Raw genomic sequence first — 17,015 nt, 5'->3', positions numbered from 1 at the left:
TACTTTTCAATGTTTTGTAAAATAATATATATATATATATATATATATATATATATATATATATATATATCACGCCTGTGTACGCATTTTTTTAATATGTATGATATTATATCAGTAATGAATGATATTGTAATGTTATTAAGTTAATAAACAAAATAAAATTATATTTATCAAAAATAAAATAAAACTTATGGAGAAAATATGAGAAAATAATTATTGATGAATAGTAGAAAAAATAAGAAGGAGATAAGTAAATATTTTTATAAAAATTTGTAAAAATAACCGTTAATTTTTAAAAATTTAACAAATAATTATATTGTAAAGGGTAAAGTTGGAATTATGAGATGCGGACACAAAAGAGAAAATTTTCTTTATTTATACTAGCAAACACACAGGCGCTGTCGCGTCTGTGTATTCGCATTTTTTAATTTTCAAAAAATTTAAGATTAATAACAAATATATAATTTTTAAAATAGTTGTTAAGAAAAAATATATAAAAATAAAATTTAAATAATGATTTAAGACAAAAGAGATTTCGAAAAAAATGATTAAAAATAAATTATTTATAAAATAATTAATTTTTAAAATAACTAAGGATAAAACGGGTATTATGAGATGTGGACAAAAAAGAGAAATCTCTTTTATTGTTTTATATATATATATATATATATATATATATATATATAAAATGTATATAATGTGAAAGTAGGTTGGAATGGTACAATTCAATCCCTGTATATATATTATTTTCCATGACTGATGTGCTTTTTTTGACATGCATGTTTTCAAAGGAACAATTACTTCTTACTTTTGTTATAAGTGATAGGTATCCTTCTCACTAGAATTAGAAGTTTGTACCAGAAGAAAAAGTCTGTGGAACGTCATAATATCTCATGATTAATCTTGGATTGGAGGAAACTGTTAAATGAAATTATGGAATTGTAACATCAAACCCCTCCTAATTTGATAATAATATACGAGTGTTACCAAATAACCAAAAAATATTATGGGCAACTATTATTTACATTGTTGTTTCTCCATAATTTGGATGTAAATTTGATATTTTTCGATTAGATTGATGGAAGAATTGAAAAGTCAAAACAACGTGGAGAATGAAGTTGAAGATTTTTCTGAGATATAAATTTCAAGAAACTAAATTATCAAGGATGAAACACGAAAATTGTTAAAGAAAATTAATGAGAATGGTGATTCAAATTGCTACAATCAATATTGATGTCGTATTTTTTTCAGGGCGTTTGTTAGCATGTTTGAAATTTTATAACAGTTATTGTATATAATCTCTTTCTCGAGCTGATCTTGGTATCTATTTCAAATATTTTTTTCATGTCTTTCTTCGCTTTGATCACAGACATCTTGTGTATGTCTTGTTCGAGTTTCTCTCAATATTTCATTGCTTTCTGTTTGATTTCTCTTGTCAATCCTGTTTACCTTAACATGTCTTTTTTTCTTTCACCGTTTTACAAGTTAGCATGCTTGTTGCATCATTTACTCTAATTATTATTTTTTGATGTCATCAAAAATTGTTATTTAATTAAGTTTATATATATATATATATATATATATATATATATATATATATATATATATTATGTAATAGGGATGAAAATGGCGAGGGATAAGACGGGTTTCATGATCTCAAATTCATTTTTAATAAATAATAAATACTTTAATAAATTAAACATGGACAAGAATGAAGACGAGATAAGTATTAAGGTAAGTAACTAAACAAAGATAAAATAAGTAAGAGGAAGAGATAGAACGAATTTGAGATAAAAATAAAACAAGTATTAAGTCGGAAACAATACAACTATGTATATACTCATCCTATTATGAAAATTAGCAACAAATGACGAAAACCAAAATACTATATACCCATTAATTTCTATGACAATAAAAAATGAGAAATTCGTCGAACCTAAACGTTAATTAGTGTTGAAAAGTGATCAATTTTTTAAATCCGTTTCACTGTTCTACAGCCTCTCTGTATAGATTTATCATAATATTGTATAAGCATGTAATATTTAAAAAATAACCTTTTGTTTGCACGCTTCTAGACTACGCAATAATTTGTAAATAATTAAATTAAAGTTAATTAGCGATGGCATAACATAACCATTTAAAAAGTTGTATATATTAAGTTTTTTTTTACCATTTAAATATAATTTAATAGTTAATGTTTATATTTTTCCTTTCCAGCAATGAAAAGATTCATTTGTTACAGATATGTATTTCTTATCTCTTACAGTAAAAATTTTCATTTAATACCTTCCTTCGTACAAACATCCCCTTTGTAGTTCTCTTTCCCATATCACATTTAATCTTCAATACACATCGTTGAATATACATGCAAAAGGAATTGAAAGTTATACCATTAATAACTTTTTCATTCGATAATTTTATCTTAAAATTTACCTCATAATTATATCTACAACTTCTTTTATTAATTTAAATTATTTGATGTTTTATATCAAGCTTTACACAATATTTATTATAAATATATTAAAAATATTCTATTTCGTATATGTATATCCTCTCGTATATAATCGTATAATTAATCAATGCATCTCCAGGCATTTATTTTAGTACTTATAGAAAAATAAAAATATGTACTATTTATTTACAACTTTACCTAACGTCAACTCATCTAGAGGGTAGAATCATGCTTCAATACCACGATTCTATGTAAGCTAGCTTTTGTAGGTTTAAATTGTAATCGGACTCTATTAACATTTAATAGGGGTAATTGGGCCAAAAATGTTTTTTATATAATAAAAATAATAAAATCATCATTATTATTATTATTATAAAATTATATATATATAAATATTTTTTATATTAATGTTAATTCTATTGTAAATCATTTTTATTTATTTTATACGTAATTTTTTAATTTAAATAATTAAAAAAAACAAAATGAAAAAGAAAATAATCGCCTAAAAAGTAATTTTGATAAAATAATTATTTTAATTTAAAAACATTATTTAAAAAATAAAATTAAAAAAAAATAGATAAAAAAAATTCCTTTACGAATACATAAGATATAAATGTCACTGGACTGAAGGATCCACTAATAAAGCTTTTGGTATCAGAAATATTTTTACATATAGAAAATTGAGAATTTTTTTTTTAATTTTCTAACAATTAACATTCTTAGGAAATAATATTTTCCAAAACTGTCTTTTAACTATTTTTTGACAAAATTGTTCCCATCGTAAACAAAAATATAATTTTTTGAATTAAAAATACTACCACAGTAAAAGTACTCTGTTACTTTTTTAATATGATAAATAGTTAATATTTTTGAATCAAGAAAATGGGTTTGAATGAAAACATAATTATTAGCTATATTGGAAAATATGAAAGGGAGGATGATAAAAGAGATTGTTGCATGTATTTTTATTGATGATGATGAGGATTATGTTAGAAGCAAACTAACAAGTGAAATGAACCTTACACCACAGTGCTGTCAAAATCTTTAAACATTGATTAGATGAATCCCTTTTATCAGTTATTTCGTATACAGAATACGACATTTTTTACTTACTCTTTTGCTATATTCTCCTTCAACACACAAGACACTTTGCAGATGAAGTTTATTCTGTTTTCGGCATGCCGTCCTGAGCCGTCTGTGTCTGCAGTCTCCAACATAGAATCGCAGTATTGGAACTATCTTCTTAAGAATTCTATATATATCACTTCTAACCTGCACACTTCTTAAGATTTATTTACAAAATACTGATACATAAAAGAGAAGTTGAGTTGGCAAGTATGGCACTTTCATCACTCAGCATACTTGTGCTCATTGCCACCATCTTCCTCCCATCCATTGCTGTGGCCAAGGAGATTGTAGTTGGTGATGATCATGGATGGACACTAGGCTTTGATTACTCTTCTTGGGCTGCTGATAAAACTTTCCGAGTTGGGGACGTACTTGGTATGTTCAACTCATCAAATTATTTTATATTACAATACAATCAAGTGCTTCATACTAATGCTGTATTCATTTCATAATTTGTAGTATTCAAGTATGCTGTTGGAGAACACAATGTGTTCAAAGTGAATGGAACTGCATTCCAGAGCTGCACGGTTCCTCCACCAAGTGAAGCATTGACTACTGGAAGTGACCGTATTGTATTGGCAATTCCTGGGAGAAAATGGTACATATGTGGTGTTGGAGGTCACTGCAATGCTGGCCAAAAGCTTGTTATTACAGTTCAACCCCAAGCACTGCCTCCAACCTTACCACCTGTTCCTGCACCTTCACCTTCTGAGGATGGGCTTGGTTTTGGTGGATGGGTGTCTAAGAAGATATTAACCATATTTCATTAAATTCACTCTTGGCTTAACCTATGCTTAGAGACTGTGACATTGTTTTTCATAAGCTTTTGAGGGAGTGGTATTAGTCCTCAGAATAAATTATTGTTTCTATTTTGATGTTCAAAATGGAAGTTTGTGAATGTGCTCGCTCGCTAGCTCAATCCAGCTACCATTCAAATAAAATTGCAAATTTGCATTCCATTCCATTCTTCTCTAATATTCCTATTTCTTAACATTACTCTTGTAATTTTTACTATAGTTGTATCCATCTTCGCTGTCACTAGGATTTTATCAACTTACTTTCCTTTTACTGATTGAATTTCTGTTCAAGAAAGGAAACTAGAGAGAGGCAAACTCTCATTATTCTTGCCTAAAAGAGAAAGGTGGAAGGCGACGAGGTTCTTCGAATATGTCCCCAAGACATAACGTACAAGTGCTTGTCTTTTCAATTCAATGATTACTAGCTAACTGAAGCTATTAGGCTAATAAACTTGGATTATTTCTCAGACATTTGGTAATGGCTTGTGTTGAAACCTATAAAATCAATCCAATTTCAAAACCTTGAATATTTTATGCTTCAGCTTAGCAGGACGAGGATTTAAAACAGCTTTTGCAATTGTGTTTTACATCGGAACTTTTCATTCGGCAAAGGTAATAATAAATTTACATAGATATGATATGATACATCTGCAAAACAAGAGCCTGAAGTCTAGAACTCAAAATTTAGTATATAGCAACAACAAACACAGGCATGAGTTTCCAAATCAAAAAACATCAGACAACTCGACAACATCACTAACATCAAAATAAACTACTCCACTACCTTTGCTGAGGCAATACTGATGATATACTCAATCTCCTCTGCTACCTCTTTCATTGAAGGTCGATTCTGTCTCTTTTCCTCCAAGCAGCCCAATGCCAGAAATGCCACTGCCTTCATAGTCTCTAGCTCTATAGTGGTGGCTACATTCTTCAACACTGGATCAATGACATCCATCAGCTGTTCCTCCTCCATCATTCTATGAACATAAATTGCCAAGTTCACATCATCTGGTGCCCTGTTAAAATCTATTGCTTTCTGAGCTGTCAAAAGCTCAAGAAGCACCACTCCAAAACTGTAAACATCACTCTTCTCAGTCAATTGGAAGTTTCTATAATACTCAGGATCGAGGTACCCAAGGGTCCCCTGAGCACAAGTGGAGATATGACTCATATCTGTCTGGGCCAACCTAGACAACCCAAAATCTGAAACCTTGGCATTCAGATTGATATCTAGCAGAATGTTGCTAGACTTGACATCTCTGTGGTAGATAGGAGGCACAGCCATGAAGTGAAGGTAAGCAAGACCCACAGCAGTCTGACGTGCAATTTCAAGGCGATGAGGCCAACTAAGCAAACCACGGCCCTTGGGAATTTGACCTTGCAAGTGATCAAGAACGGTACCATTTTCTATGAACTCATAAACCAAAATAGGCTGCTCCAGTTCCACGCAGCAACCAAGTAGACCAACAAGGTTTCGGTGGTTAACTTGGCATAATATGCGAACCTCATTAAGGACTTGATCAGTGCCTTTGGGGTTGCCAAGCTTGGCACATTTGACAGCCACAGCAGTACCATCTTGAAGAAAGCCCTTGTAAACTTCACCATAGCCCCCAACACCAAGAAGCCGGTCATTGGAGAAGTCGTTTGTGGCTTTCTTTATCTCTTTGCCACTGAAAAGTTTAGCCGCTCTTCCCCCATTACTGGCATTCAGAATTCCTTCGCGCTCTTTGGCAAGCCGGGCTTGTGCTTCTTTGATGCGCTTGTGGCGTTTGTAGAATAGAAAGATTATTATGGCAAGGATGATTGCAGCCCCAGCACCGCATACTGAACCTGCACATTGTTACCATCAAATTGTTAATAAATAGTGCATCATACGAAAGAGGCCACAGAAACCAGTGTTCAGAATCGCCATCGAATTTTCACTCATCAAGGACATTGATAAGATATTTTTCTTTTCCTCGATGGATGCAATATACCAGCAATTTATCAGCACTAAATTCACACAAAAATGTACCGGTAGACATTTATTTAGTTCTTTACATGCAATGCAAATTAAAATTTTATTTCTTCTATTAACTCACAATGCACGGGTAGGTAGATTCTTTGACCTGTATTTAACTTCCAACTGTTATCTATGCAATTTATATTAGTCGACCTTCATTATTGACAAAGACTAAATTCACATGCCGTCATTAATGCACTTTTTCAACAATTTCGTTGTATATGAATTATTGGTTCACCTATATGTAGTGCACAGCCAATTATACGCACGAAACATCCCTGACTTTTTTTAACAAATCCGTGTTACAATTAGTCTAGACAATGAAGAAGAGATGTAAAAACACAATCACCTCTAACAAATAGCAAACCAAGAAGGCTTATTTATTACTAAAGAATACCATACTCAGACAAAATTTTTTAGAATCCTCTCGCAATTAAGTTTTCGATTGTCATCCAAATATATATTATTATTGACGTTAAAAATGTTAGATTTTTCCAAAAAAGAAAAAATTCCAGAAGTTAGATTAATGATACATGTGTTGATGTTAATTAAAAAGGTCATACATTATCTTCTAATCACAATAGGGTAAATTTATTAGATTTCACATAAAAAAGTTATCTTAAATTATATTGAAGAAGAATTCCACACAATTGATAATATAACTTCTTTTATACTGACGACATCCGGTTGTGATTTGTTAGGTTTACCGTTTGGCCTCTTTTAAATGACATTTTCTCAGTAAACTCACTGCGATATGTTTTAGTTTTTCTTCAAATTACGCTTATTACAAGCTCATTATTTGATTATGAAATAATACCATCGTTTTAATCCAAACTCGACTAGTAATTCACCAACCATACATGATACGTCAATAAACTTTAACCTAAGCATGCATTATGTCTATTAAACTGGTTCATATTCTAAAAAACAAGTTAACTTTTTTGTAAAATAAAAAAGAGAAATTAAAAAAACAAAAACAAAAAAGGCGAAACCTATACCTGCTATTATGATCTTTTTGTTAGTTGAGTCCCCACAACCGTCTGGGTTCTGGCATGTAATTTCTGCATAAAAAGTCAAACCCGAATTCCAAACTTAGTCAACTTAAGAAGATTAAAAAAGCAGAGAAGGGGTATAATCGTGTACAACTCACTTTTAGCGCACACCCCTTTGATGGGGTTCCACACGAGCCCATCGTGACAGAAGCACCTCCTGATCCCGCTCGTAGAGGAGGCGTCGGGCCCACAAGTCGACGTGGCAGAGTCGCAATCCTCCTGGGATGCACAAACGGTTTCTCTGGGCGAGAGCCACTGAATCTCCAAACCCGGTTCGGGCCAGCGGCTCACAGGTTGAGCCGTGTTGAGGTTAACGAAGCTGGAGTAGGCGCTGCAACCAGAGTCTCTTACGCGAATCATATAGGAGTTGCTGGAGCCGCCGGTGCGATAGGTGCAGCAGAGGGGCCCGCTCTGGCAGGCGGAGGCGGAGGCGGTGGCTTTGATGTAGGCGTTGCAGGCGCTGGCGGCGGAGCAGTTGAGGGGGGACTGGAGGAGCGTGAGGGTACAGTTAAGGTAGACGATGGTGTTGGAACTGGTGATGTTGAAGGGGAGGGTGCTGTTGAGCTGGATCCCCTGATGCACCTTATCGGTGGAGACGCACGTGTTCTGCACGAGCGCCGCGGGCCGGATCACAAGGCGCTGCGCTTTCGCGTCGATGGACTCAATCGGGTACGAGTTGTTCAGCGTGTCGAAGATGAGTGTGCCGGAGCTGCACCGGATTTTGTACAGCGGATCGCCGCATGTCGAGGTGGTGCTGAGGGGAAATGGCACCGTGGTGTTGCCGCACGCGGGACACGGTGTTGCGGGGGACACGTGCGGAGCGCGTGATAGCATCAGCAGCAGAATTGCCAAAAGGAAGTTTCTGTTGATGAACTCCATTGGTGGCAGAAGCTGTTTCAGCAGCTTCTTCTTCTTCCTTCTTAAATATGTTATGTTAACTCGTAAATTTTCTTAAATATATATTTTATTTAATATTGTTTTGTATTTAATATTTCAATTCAACGTCATAAGTATACTTCAAGAATTTTGGTATACTCATTTGTATTTAATGAATGTTTTAATAGTAATTCTGATCAGACTGGTAACTATTAATTTCTATTTTGAACGTTACATACCAATTTAAGCAATAAAAGAATATATTACTTTTAAAAACTATGAATTAATAAATGACATAACATATGTTTATAAAAATTAATAAGAACACTTCAAGTGAAGTACTTTAATATATGTATTTTTACTTATTTTAAAATTATTTAGATTAAATTTAAAAAAATCAATACTGGAATACTTTGATATTTTAGAATTACATGCTTTTAGTTAGAACCAAACAAACAAACCCAATTCTCAATACAGCAATATAGATTGCTTTATGCACTAATATTTAAAAATGTATATTTATATTAGTCCTTAAAAGTATAATTATTTAAATTTTGTAATTCAAATTTTGAACAACAACATTAACGTATGTTTTTGGGACCAAAGTAATAATAAAGCGTTAAATTTAAGAATTTTAATACAAAATTTGAAATTTGAAATATTTTTTTAAAATTTTAAAGACTACCCCAACATAGTACACTTTGAAAATCTAAATTGATAATTTAGTGAAGATTGTAGGAGAAAACAAAAGAGAAGATATTTCATGAAGTTGACTTTTGTGTTTATGATTGATTTTTTTTTTTCCAATAATGCTATCAACTGTATCCATCATTTACTACTATTTTTGTCATTGTAGTTTACTTGCACAGACTGTAGAGTTTATAGTTTATTGGGTGTTACGTGTTATTCTATGTTTGCTTTCTTGACCAAAGACATTTTTATTTTTAATTTTGAATTGTATTATGGTCTGTTTCTTTTTTTTTAAGAAATGCGTCGAATTCAACAAAGCCTTACAAAAATTCATGTTAGAAAGGAATTATTTTCTATATAAAATATGTGAGAGAATATATATGTATACATAATCTCAGAATTTTTAATTTAAAAGGATTGTAAGATTTTATAAAAGAAAAGAAAGGGGGAGATAATAGTATTAATGATAAAAGTTATCTGATTTCCTTATAAAACATTACTTTACATATTTTTAATTGTTTTCTCAATAATAATCCTATAATTTGTGTTTATATGATGCAAGGTTGTTGTTGGTTCAACTATTGTGGTTAACTGTTATAAACTATTTTTTTTTGTAGTCGTGTTCTAATTATGGGGTATTCATATGATGTGTATAATAATGAAAGTTGAAGAGAAAAGTTAGAAAAGATGTAGGTAGGGTTGACAACAATGTCCATTCCACTGGAAGAAGATGAAGATAACAACATAGAATCATTGAAGCTTCGCATCTCACCGCTCGCTCACCAATCATCTAGAACATTGCTTGACTAACCAATAAAATGAAATAATAATGAATTTAGAAAGAAAATAATAATAATAAATAAATAGTAATAACAATAATAATGATAATGTCAACACCTTTCCACCCATCGGCATTAATAGGGACTCTAAAAAAATTCAAACTAAACTAAATTACCAAATAAACTATTTAAAATATTTTTATTTTAAACCAGCCCATCTTTTTTCTTAATTTAAAAAACCAAAACTGGAATAAAATTAGTTTCATTTAGAATTATTGCCAAAACTATTATACAATTATAATTTTTATTTTCATGCTTCAGTTATTGATTTTGTTAATAAAATTTAGCTTAACATAATTTTAAATAAATATCAATTTGTTTTAAGTAATTTTTTAATGTAAATTAAGTATAACAAATGATTCATGAATAAAAAATATCTAGATAGCAAGTGAACAATAGCCATAACAAAAAGTGTTCTTCAATGTCTTCTTTAATGTTGTGTTACTCTATAGAATTACTATCAAACGTGTTCATTCAAACAAAAACGTTGAAGTTGCTATCTATATATCTAGTAATGTCATGTCAATCGATATTACATTAGGATAAAATTTAATTGCAATACTAAATGTATCAGTTCTGTAATTAGGTATTAATGGTTTATGTCAAATATATGGCGATATTAACGTAATATATTATATTATTGATATGAAATTCTAATATTGTTTAAAGAAAAGATGGCAATCTAAGTTTTATGAATTACACATGGTAGTGATTTTCGTTTGGTCAACCCTTTAACAGCAACAGCAACTACATTAGCGAATTACGTGCTTGGTACCTAACAAGTTCTTAAGAACAAAATTTGTGTTTCTTCATTCACGGGACTGTCCCTATGCCGTCACAAGAGACTATGTTCCTTAGATGACAGGTATAGCCATGCCTAAAATCCGCAGAAAGCAGGTTCTGTTATTTGACTTTGACTCCGTGAATAGTGTAAGGATTGTGACTACACATAACATCTCTTACTATTGTTGACACAATAAATGTATTTCATATCTTCAACTCTATCACGAAACATTTTTATATAATTTTTAAGAACTACTTCAAAATTCAAATCTGTAGTTATCTCTCGTTTTTCAAAGTTCATAGAGCCAAACTGGTCAAATGTATATACAGAAATTGCGTCATACGTGAACATCCCGATAAATCAAAATGTTACTTATTCTGAACTTAATAAAAAAGCATATTTGTCCATACATTTAGCCAATAAAAAGTTTGTGTGTGTGTATACATATATAATATAAACACAATCTAGAGAACCACCTCGTAGCGCCTACAAGTGCATGGAGTGCTAGCTTCTACGGTATGTAATTACAGTGGTTAATTTATACAATTAAAAGAAAATATACACTATGAAGATTAATTGTTACATAGATGAAAAGGAACCAATATTTTCCTTCCCAAACCAGAAATCAGTATTGGATAGGCAGTCATGATATGATGAATCACACCATGAAAGAATGCATACATATGTCATATGTGTATACCACTACTATATGTACATACACATATGCATATGGCTTCTTGATGTTACAAAACAAAGAACAGCTAGCTAACAAAATTGGGTCATGACTCATGAGCATTGACATGACATGACATGACATCAAATGGGGGACTCGGCCAGAAGAAGAGTATGCCACCAGCCGCATGCAACGTTTTTAGCTACGCAACCTTCGAGGGTGACTTCGGAAGGAATGTTACGGTCAATCACGTCCCCAAGGCCCAACTGCCACATTCAGAAATTAAAACTTAGAATGTAAATAATTTATTAGACAAGAACCACTCATCGGACGAATGTGGTCTGGTCTGATAGAAATGATATTGATTGTTTAAATGTGAAATTGAAAGGAGTCGCGTGAAACTGATAGTGCAATATAAGCACCTGTCCATACTTGTTCCATCCCCAGCAGAAGACTTTTCCCGTATCTTGAAGAAACAAAACAAAAGAGAGCTAATAAGAATCTCTTAATAATAGACATGCATGTTTCCACCTGATTTTTCTATCTTCGAATATAATCAAGATACAGCGTCAGTGTGCTCAACATGACATGTAAGTAGCCTCGTAAGAGTCCAGCCAAAATGAAGAACGTGTATGACTATTATGAAAGCAGAAACAGTAATGCACGGACTGAATTTAGAACTTTATTGTTACATTATTGTAGAAATATATTCATCTGGTAAGCTTACTAAATAACAGAAACCACATTTAACAACTTTGCAGTCAATCAACCCGAAAAACATTTCGCTCATTAACACCATTTCATAGTAGCATCAGCTTCTCACATTTTTAATGAAAAAAGAAGAAGTACTGTTTCAATATTTTCTGTCGCTCCATTCCAGTCAGTTGTATTGGCAAAAGGCAATGCAACTAAAGGATAAATAACCAATCTCAAAACCTTTCTGTCAGAGACACTAAAGAATAAATTATGAAAGAAAAAGGATCATATTAAGGGCTAACTGTCGTCCATATTTGAACATTCGCACCTTCAACATTCTATCTAAGAAAAGAGATGAAGACGAGAAAAGAAACAGGGTGTCCAGTCTAGCAATGTTTAGATATGCATTAATGTGACTTCAGTCTTAGGATCTGTTAAGGAAAACGTCTTCACAAGTATGTCTAAAAATGAAGTAAGAAAATATAAATGATTTTCTGTATTAACTTGTATATAAAGTAATTCTAGAGAAATTCATATCACTTTTTAAAATTCTTATCTTTAAATTATGTATAGAGTAACTTTAACTTACGAAAAGGCACATTTTACTTTTTCCTTCTTATTTTGCTCTACTATAATTGCTATGGAAAATTTTATCTAAGAAGACCCTTAGAAGAATACCTTTGCTTACATGGTTATGAAAATTCCATTTGCAGTTGTGTTATAGTATACCTGTTACTAGAGCAGAGTGGCGCGCCCCACAAGATATCCTCTTAACGTTGACATTTTCCAAGCTCGGACAATCCAGGAGCCTTGGTATAGTCTGTTAGGAATTCAAAATTAAAATTAATATCGCCGAACGACTCAATACAACAAACCAAGGGCATGACATGCATTATGCAGCTTAAGGTGACAGCAATAATGACATTGATAGCCATTATGCACTGGTGTATTACAATCACATTATTGTGTTTCAATGGGATGGCAAGGGTATACCTCAGCTTGGTCAGAGCCAGTTCCCAGCTGCCCAAACTGGTTTCCACCAAATGCATATACATCACCATCAGCAGATGTACACACAGTATGCCACAGTCCTGCAGCAACCCCCTCTGTTCGAATACCCAATAAGGAAGATACACAGGTCGGACTCAGTTCATCATCTGTACTTCCTTGCCCACACTTTTCCAAAACAAGATTCCATTAACTTAGTATAACAAGCATTAGCATGAATCCCAAGCAAGCTAGCACAGATTAGATCACCCCAGAGGAATTTATTTACAATTAACACTGATAAAATTTACACTGGCAAATAGGATAAGAAATTTGGGTGGAGAAAAAGACCAAAGACGTTCCAAGTTCACCTTAATTACCTGTCCATAAAGTCCCCAACCAAATGTAAGCACAGCTCCAGCATCTGTAAGTTGAACAGGAAGATATTGGGACATCAGCATATATGACTAGTAAAATTCACGTAACTGGTAGCAAAGAATTAAGAAATAATAAGCAATTATGGAAGTTGTGTTTTATTTTCTATCTTGAAAATTAGTAAATAACTTTACTTTCACTTGAGATACCAAATAGACTTGTACACATTTACCTGTTATTACTGCACTGTGTCGACCTCCGCAGGCAATTGCCTTTATATAACTTCCTGGTACTCTGAAATTTTGTCCATCTGAACTCATGCTTCCTCGAGCCAGTGACAACGACATATCTTTACCATAAGAAGAGGTATTAATACAAGGAACTAGATGAGGAGAGGACACCATTCGTATTCTAGAACCCAAACCAAGCTGACCTTCACCTCCATAGCCCCAACCCCACACCTGTCCTATATCTGAAACTTCCAGAGAATTATAATCAATAAAATGTTTTAGACTGCATAACAGATCTTCCATAGCACACAAAAAAATTCTATAACCAAATGATTATCACATTATATACAAAAAGACATACACAAGACTTTTGGCCTTGGTTAACAAATAGTCCTTCAATAAAGTCAATACCTGACAATGCTAAGGTATGGCGACCACCAGCAGCAACACTTGCTATCCTTATGCCTGGGTTTAGTGTGACAAGACATGGCAACGCTGTCAGATTTTCATCACTGGAAGAAGAGGTTTCAGCTGTTTGCTTTGATGAAGAAACTCTTCTTCTTTTTGTACTTTCTTCTCCACTGGTACTAGAAGCAGTTCCTGCAGTAGACTTTGAACCTTGAGAATGAGGACTTACTGTAGCAAAACATTCTACATCACTTAGACAGATAAAGGCTAAGTACACCTTTTCGATAATCATAAAGGGGCAAACATACTTTGCTCCGTCAAGAATGAACTTTGCCTTGCCGGTACATCCTTTTCAGGTTTCACCCCAGTTGATGATTCACCAAACACCTTCCCAGAGGGAACACATTCCCTCCATCCCCATGTATAAACTTCTCCACAGTCTGCATAGGACCAGCAAACCAGGTATGTAGGATGATAGAAGTAAGAAAAACAAGTTTTATGGACAGACAATATCTTGGATCCGTTTTGGATTAATTACATGCGGAAATTTGCAAGTATTGGATAATTTATCCAAAAGGACAAACCTTCCAATTCAACATTAGTTTATCCCTTCTCATTTTAATCACATTGTATAGTGTTCCTTCCTTGGCAAGGAAGATGAGTAAGTGATTCTTACCAGTGACTGCAACACAATGCGCCCATCCAGATGCAGCTTTTACAATAGTCACTTCAGTTGGAAGAGGGAAAGGCTCTGGTGTTTCCTTTATAAAGAAACTATAAAATGTCAGTCGAGTGAAAAAGAAACGAGAGAAAGAGAACATTGTCACTCTATATGGTTACGCATTACCCCATGTTTGCCTGATGTAACATAGCTTTGGCCTAAATCATCTGATGAACCCCATGTTATGAGCTTTCCGGGCTCTGATTAAGGAACAAAGTATCAGACATTATGAATCCTTTATGTTAATAAAATGTAAAAGGGGAGCCTGAAGTGATAGAAGGCAGAAACCTAAGCACTTCCTTCAAAAAGAATAAATCAAGAAAGAACAACGTTGACCTTAAGTACCAATGCAACACCATTTAAAAAAAAAAAAAAAAACTACACTCATACAGTCGTATTGAAAACATTAAACATGAATGCCTCCATATTAGAAAACAGACAACAAGAAGTTCCAAGGGAGTGATTGATGAAAATAAGTAAAACCAGCCCAAGACAGTAGTACTGAAAGCCTGACAGACTGCTTGGTACCCTGTGTAGCGCAAATATAATCTTTAAAATGTAGTGTGTGTGTAGTGTGTGTGTGTATATATATATATATATATATGTGTGTGTGTGTGTTTGTGTTGAACATCACTTGAATTATTTAAATTGACAATTAAAATTTATATATTCAAAATTATCTATAAACAAGATTAGTCAAATATATAATCTGAATATATTGCTACCTAATACAAAATATGAATCCAACCCATTTATCTAAAGTGCAAAAAGGATCTAATTCCTTTTTTTCCTTTCTTAATCATCATCATTAAAAAAGACATTTAACCCAGATTCATTTAAAGACATTAAAAATTTCAAAAAATTCACATTATAGGAAGATATGATAATAGAATAAATAAAAATATTTCTAATAATACATGTATAACATAAATATTTTTTATTATATAAAGATATGTTCCTTATTTCTATAATTGTAATAGAAATTTGAAAATAAGTTTGAGTTTGAATACACCATCATAGATTTTACATTTTACCATACAAGTTGGACAGAAAGAGGTGGGTTTCTTCTATGATTCGAGCTCCATAACAAAATAGGCTTAATGGTGTTTTTTGTATTGTAAAATTAACAGTCTTTAATATGTACTCCTAAATTTTAAAACCCCAATCATGCCTGCATTCTGTAAATACTCAAACTTCCCTCGTCGGTCTATCTTTTGGGTGACGAAAGTTTAGCATATCTTACAGACTGCGAGATAAAAGTTTAGATATTAATAAAGTGCATCGGCAAAAGGTGAGACGCCTTAAAAGTCAGAGGCAAAACAAAAGATTGTCAATTCTACCAGGACGAAAAATCCCATGAACCCTAGCAAAATATTAGCCATAAAAGACTAAGAATAGCAAATAACAGCAAAAGTTCCAAACGCAAAAATTCAATCAAACAAAAAACCAAGTGCCATATTCGGCAAAAACACTGGAATCAATTCTTCCCACAGCAGCGCAAGTTCCAGAGTAAAATCTATGCACAAGTTGTTATGGTGCAAAATTAACTCTACCAAAATATCAATTTCGCCTTACTTTAAAATAAATGGAAAGAATTTTGCGGCAGCAAAAGCGCACACACACAAAGAACATCGATGAGAACAACATCAGAGTGTTAGCTCAGCTTACTGAACCGACTCCACTAAATTTTGATTCTGACTCCATTAAAATAAAAAGAAAAAACACGGATATAACGGTGAAGCAACTCCTTATACATGTACCAAAAAAAAGAGAGAAGCTTGCCTCCTCAATCTCCAATTCATAAAGAAAAATAACTAGCAAGAAAAAATAAAGATAGGTACCAGAGATAGCCATGGCAAATCCACAACCGCCGCCGCAAACATCACTCCAGGAGTAACCTGACGGCGGAACCCTAACGAGGACCGGCGTCAGCAGCGGCGTCCTCTGCGGCAGAGCTCCGGGGAGGTAACCCCACATGTACACCAACATCTCCTTCTCCACTTGCATTGCTTCACTCCCCTCGCCATTCATGGCGATTCCCACCACAAACACTGGACAAAATGGAATACCCAATGCAACAATTTTAACCAAGCAAAAAACTTTATTTTAATCTGTTTATTTAGAAAAAAAAACCTCTCCCCTGTTTTTAGGCGTTTCCGTTTATATTTTTCTCAACGTTTGCGGAAAGTGCCCCAATCTTTTTCACTGCTGGTGCATAAAAGGGGCCGTATCATTTTCGGAGTAACGGGGTTGCCACATCGGACGCTCGTGTGGTTCCACTGACACGTGGCGCGTTTCTGGC

At 33.2% G+C, this 17,015-nt stretch overlaps 3 protein-coding genes across 8 annotated transcripts; 1 reads left to right on the top strand and 2 right to left on the bottom strand.

The window, feature by feature from the left end:
* The first annotated feature begins 3,538 nt into the window (after positions 1 to 3,538).
* LOC114193595 (mavicyanin-like) lies at positions 3,539 to 4,871 on the top strand. The gene is made up of 2 exons (XM_028083469.1): positions 3,539 to 3,955; positions 4,040 to 4,871. The coding sequence occupies exons 1-2, from the start codon at positions 3,790 to 3,792 to the stop codon at positions 4,348 to 4,350; spliced, it is 477 nt and encodes a 158-aa protein (XP_027939270.1). The 5' UTR covers positions 3,539 to 3,789; the 3' UTR covers positions 4,351 to 4,871.
* Positions 4,872 to 4,954: 83 nt separating this feature from the next.
* On the bottom strand, positions 4,955 to 8,364 carry LOC114193588 (wall-associated receptor kinase-like 20). The gene is made up of 3 exons (XM_028083457.1): positions 7,533 to 8,364; positions 7,381 to 7,443; positions 4,955 to 6,210 (listed from the first exon to the last, which is right to left on the bottom strand). The coding sequence occupies exons 1-3, from the start codon at positions 8,311 to 8,313 to the stop codon at positions 5,150 to 5,152; spliced, it is 1,905 nt and encodes a 634-aa protein (XP_027939258.1). The 5' UTR covers positions 8,314 to 8,364; the 3' UTR covers positions 4,955 to 5,149.
* Positions 8,365 to 11,166: 2,802 nt separating this feature from the next.
* LOC114179281 (ultraviolet-B receptor UVR8-like) lies at positions 11,167 to 17,015 on the bottom strand. 6 transcript variants are annotated; one of them, XM_028065588.1, is made up of 12 exons: positions 16,555 to 17,015; positions 14,840 to 14,913; positions 14,669 to 14,753; positions 14,301 to 14,432; positions 13,996 to 14,184; positions 13,788 to 13,832; positions 13,587 to 13,703; positions 13,351 to 13,403; positions 12,986 to 13,168; positions 12,722 to 12,812; positions 11,719 to 11,762; positions 11,167 to 11,562 (listed from the first exon to the last, which is right to left on the bottom strand). In XM_028065588.1, exons 1-12 carry the CDS (start codon positions 16,742 to 16,744, stop codon positions 11,440 to 11,442), a joined length of 1,326 nt encoding a protein of 441 aa, XP_027921389.1. In that variant the 5' UTR covers positions 16,745 to 17,015; the 3' UTR covers positions 11,167 to 11,439. The 6 variants fall into 6 exon arrangements, with proteins under 6 accessions (XP_027921389.1, XP_027921396.1, XP_027921356.1 ...); XM_028065595.1 differs by having other exon boundaries at positions 13,788 to 13,826; positions 16,555 to 17,014; XM_028065555.1 differs by having other exon boundaries at positions 13,587 to 13,832; positions 16,555 to 17,014.

This window comes from Vigna unguiculata, chromosome 1 (genome assembly GCF_004118075.2).
Source record: "Vigna unguiculata cultivar IT97K-499-35 chromosome 1, ASM411807v1, whole genome shotgun sequence".
Taxonomy (NCBI): Eukaryota; Viridiplantae; Streptophyta; class Magnoliopsida; order Fabales; family Fabaceae; genus Vigna; species Vigna unguiculata.
The sequence above is the reverse complement of the archived record's forward strand: the minus strand, read 5'-3'. Positions and strand labels throughout refer to the sequence as shown.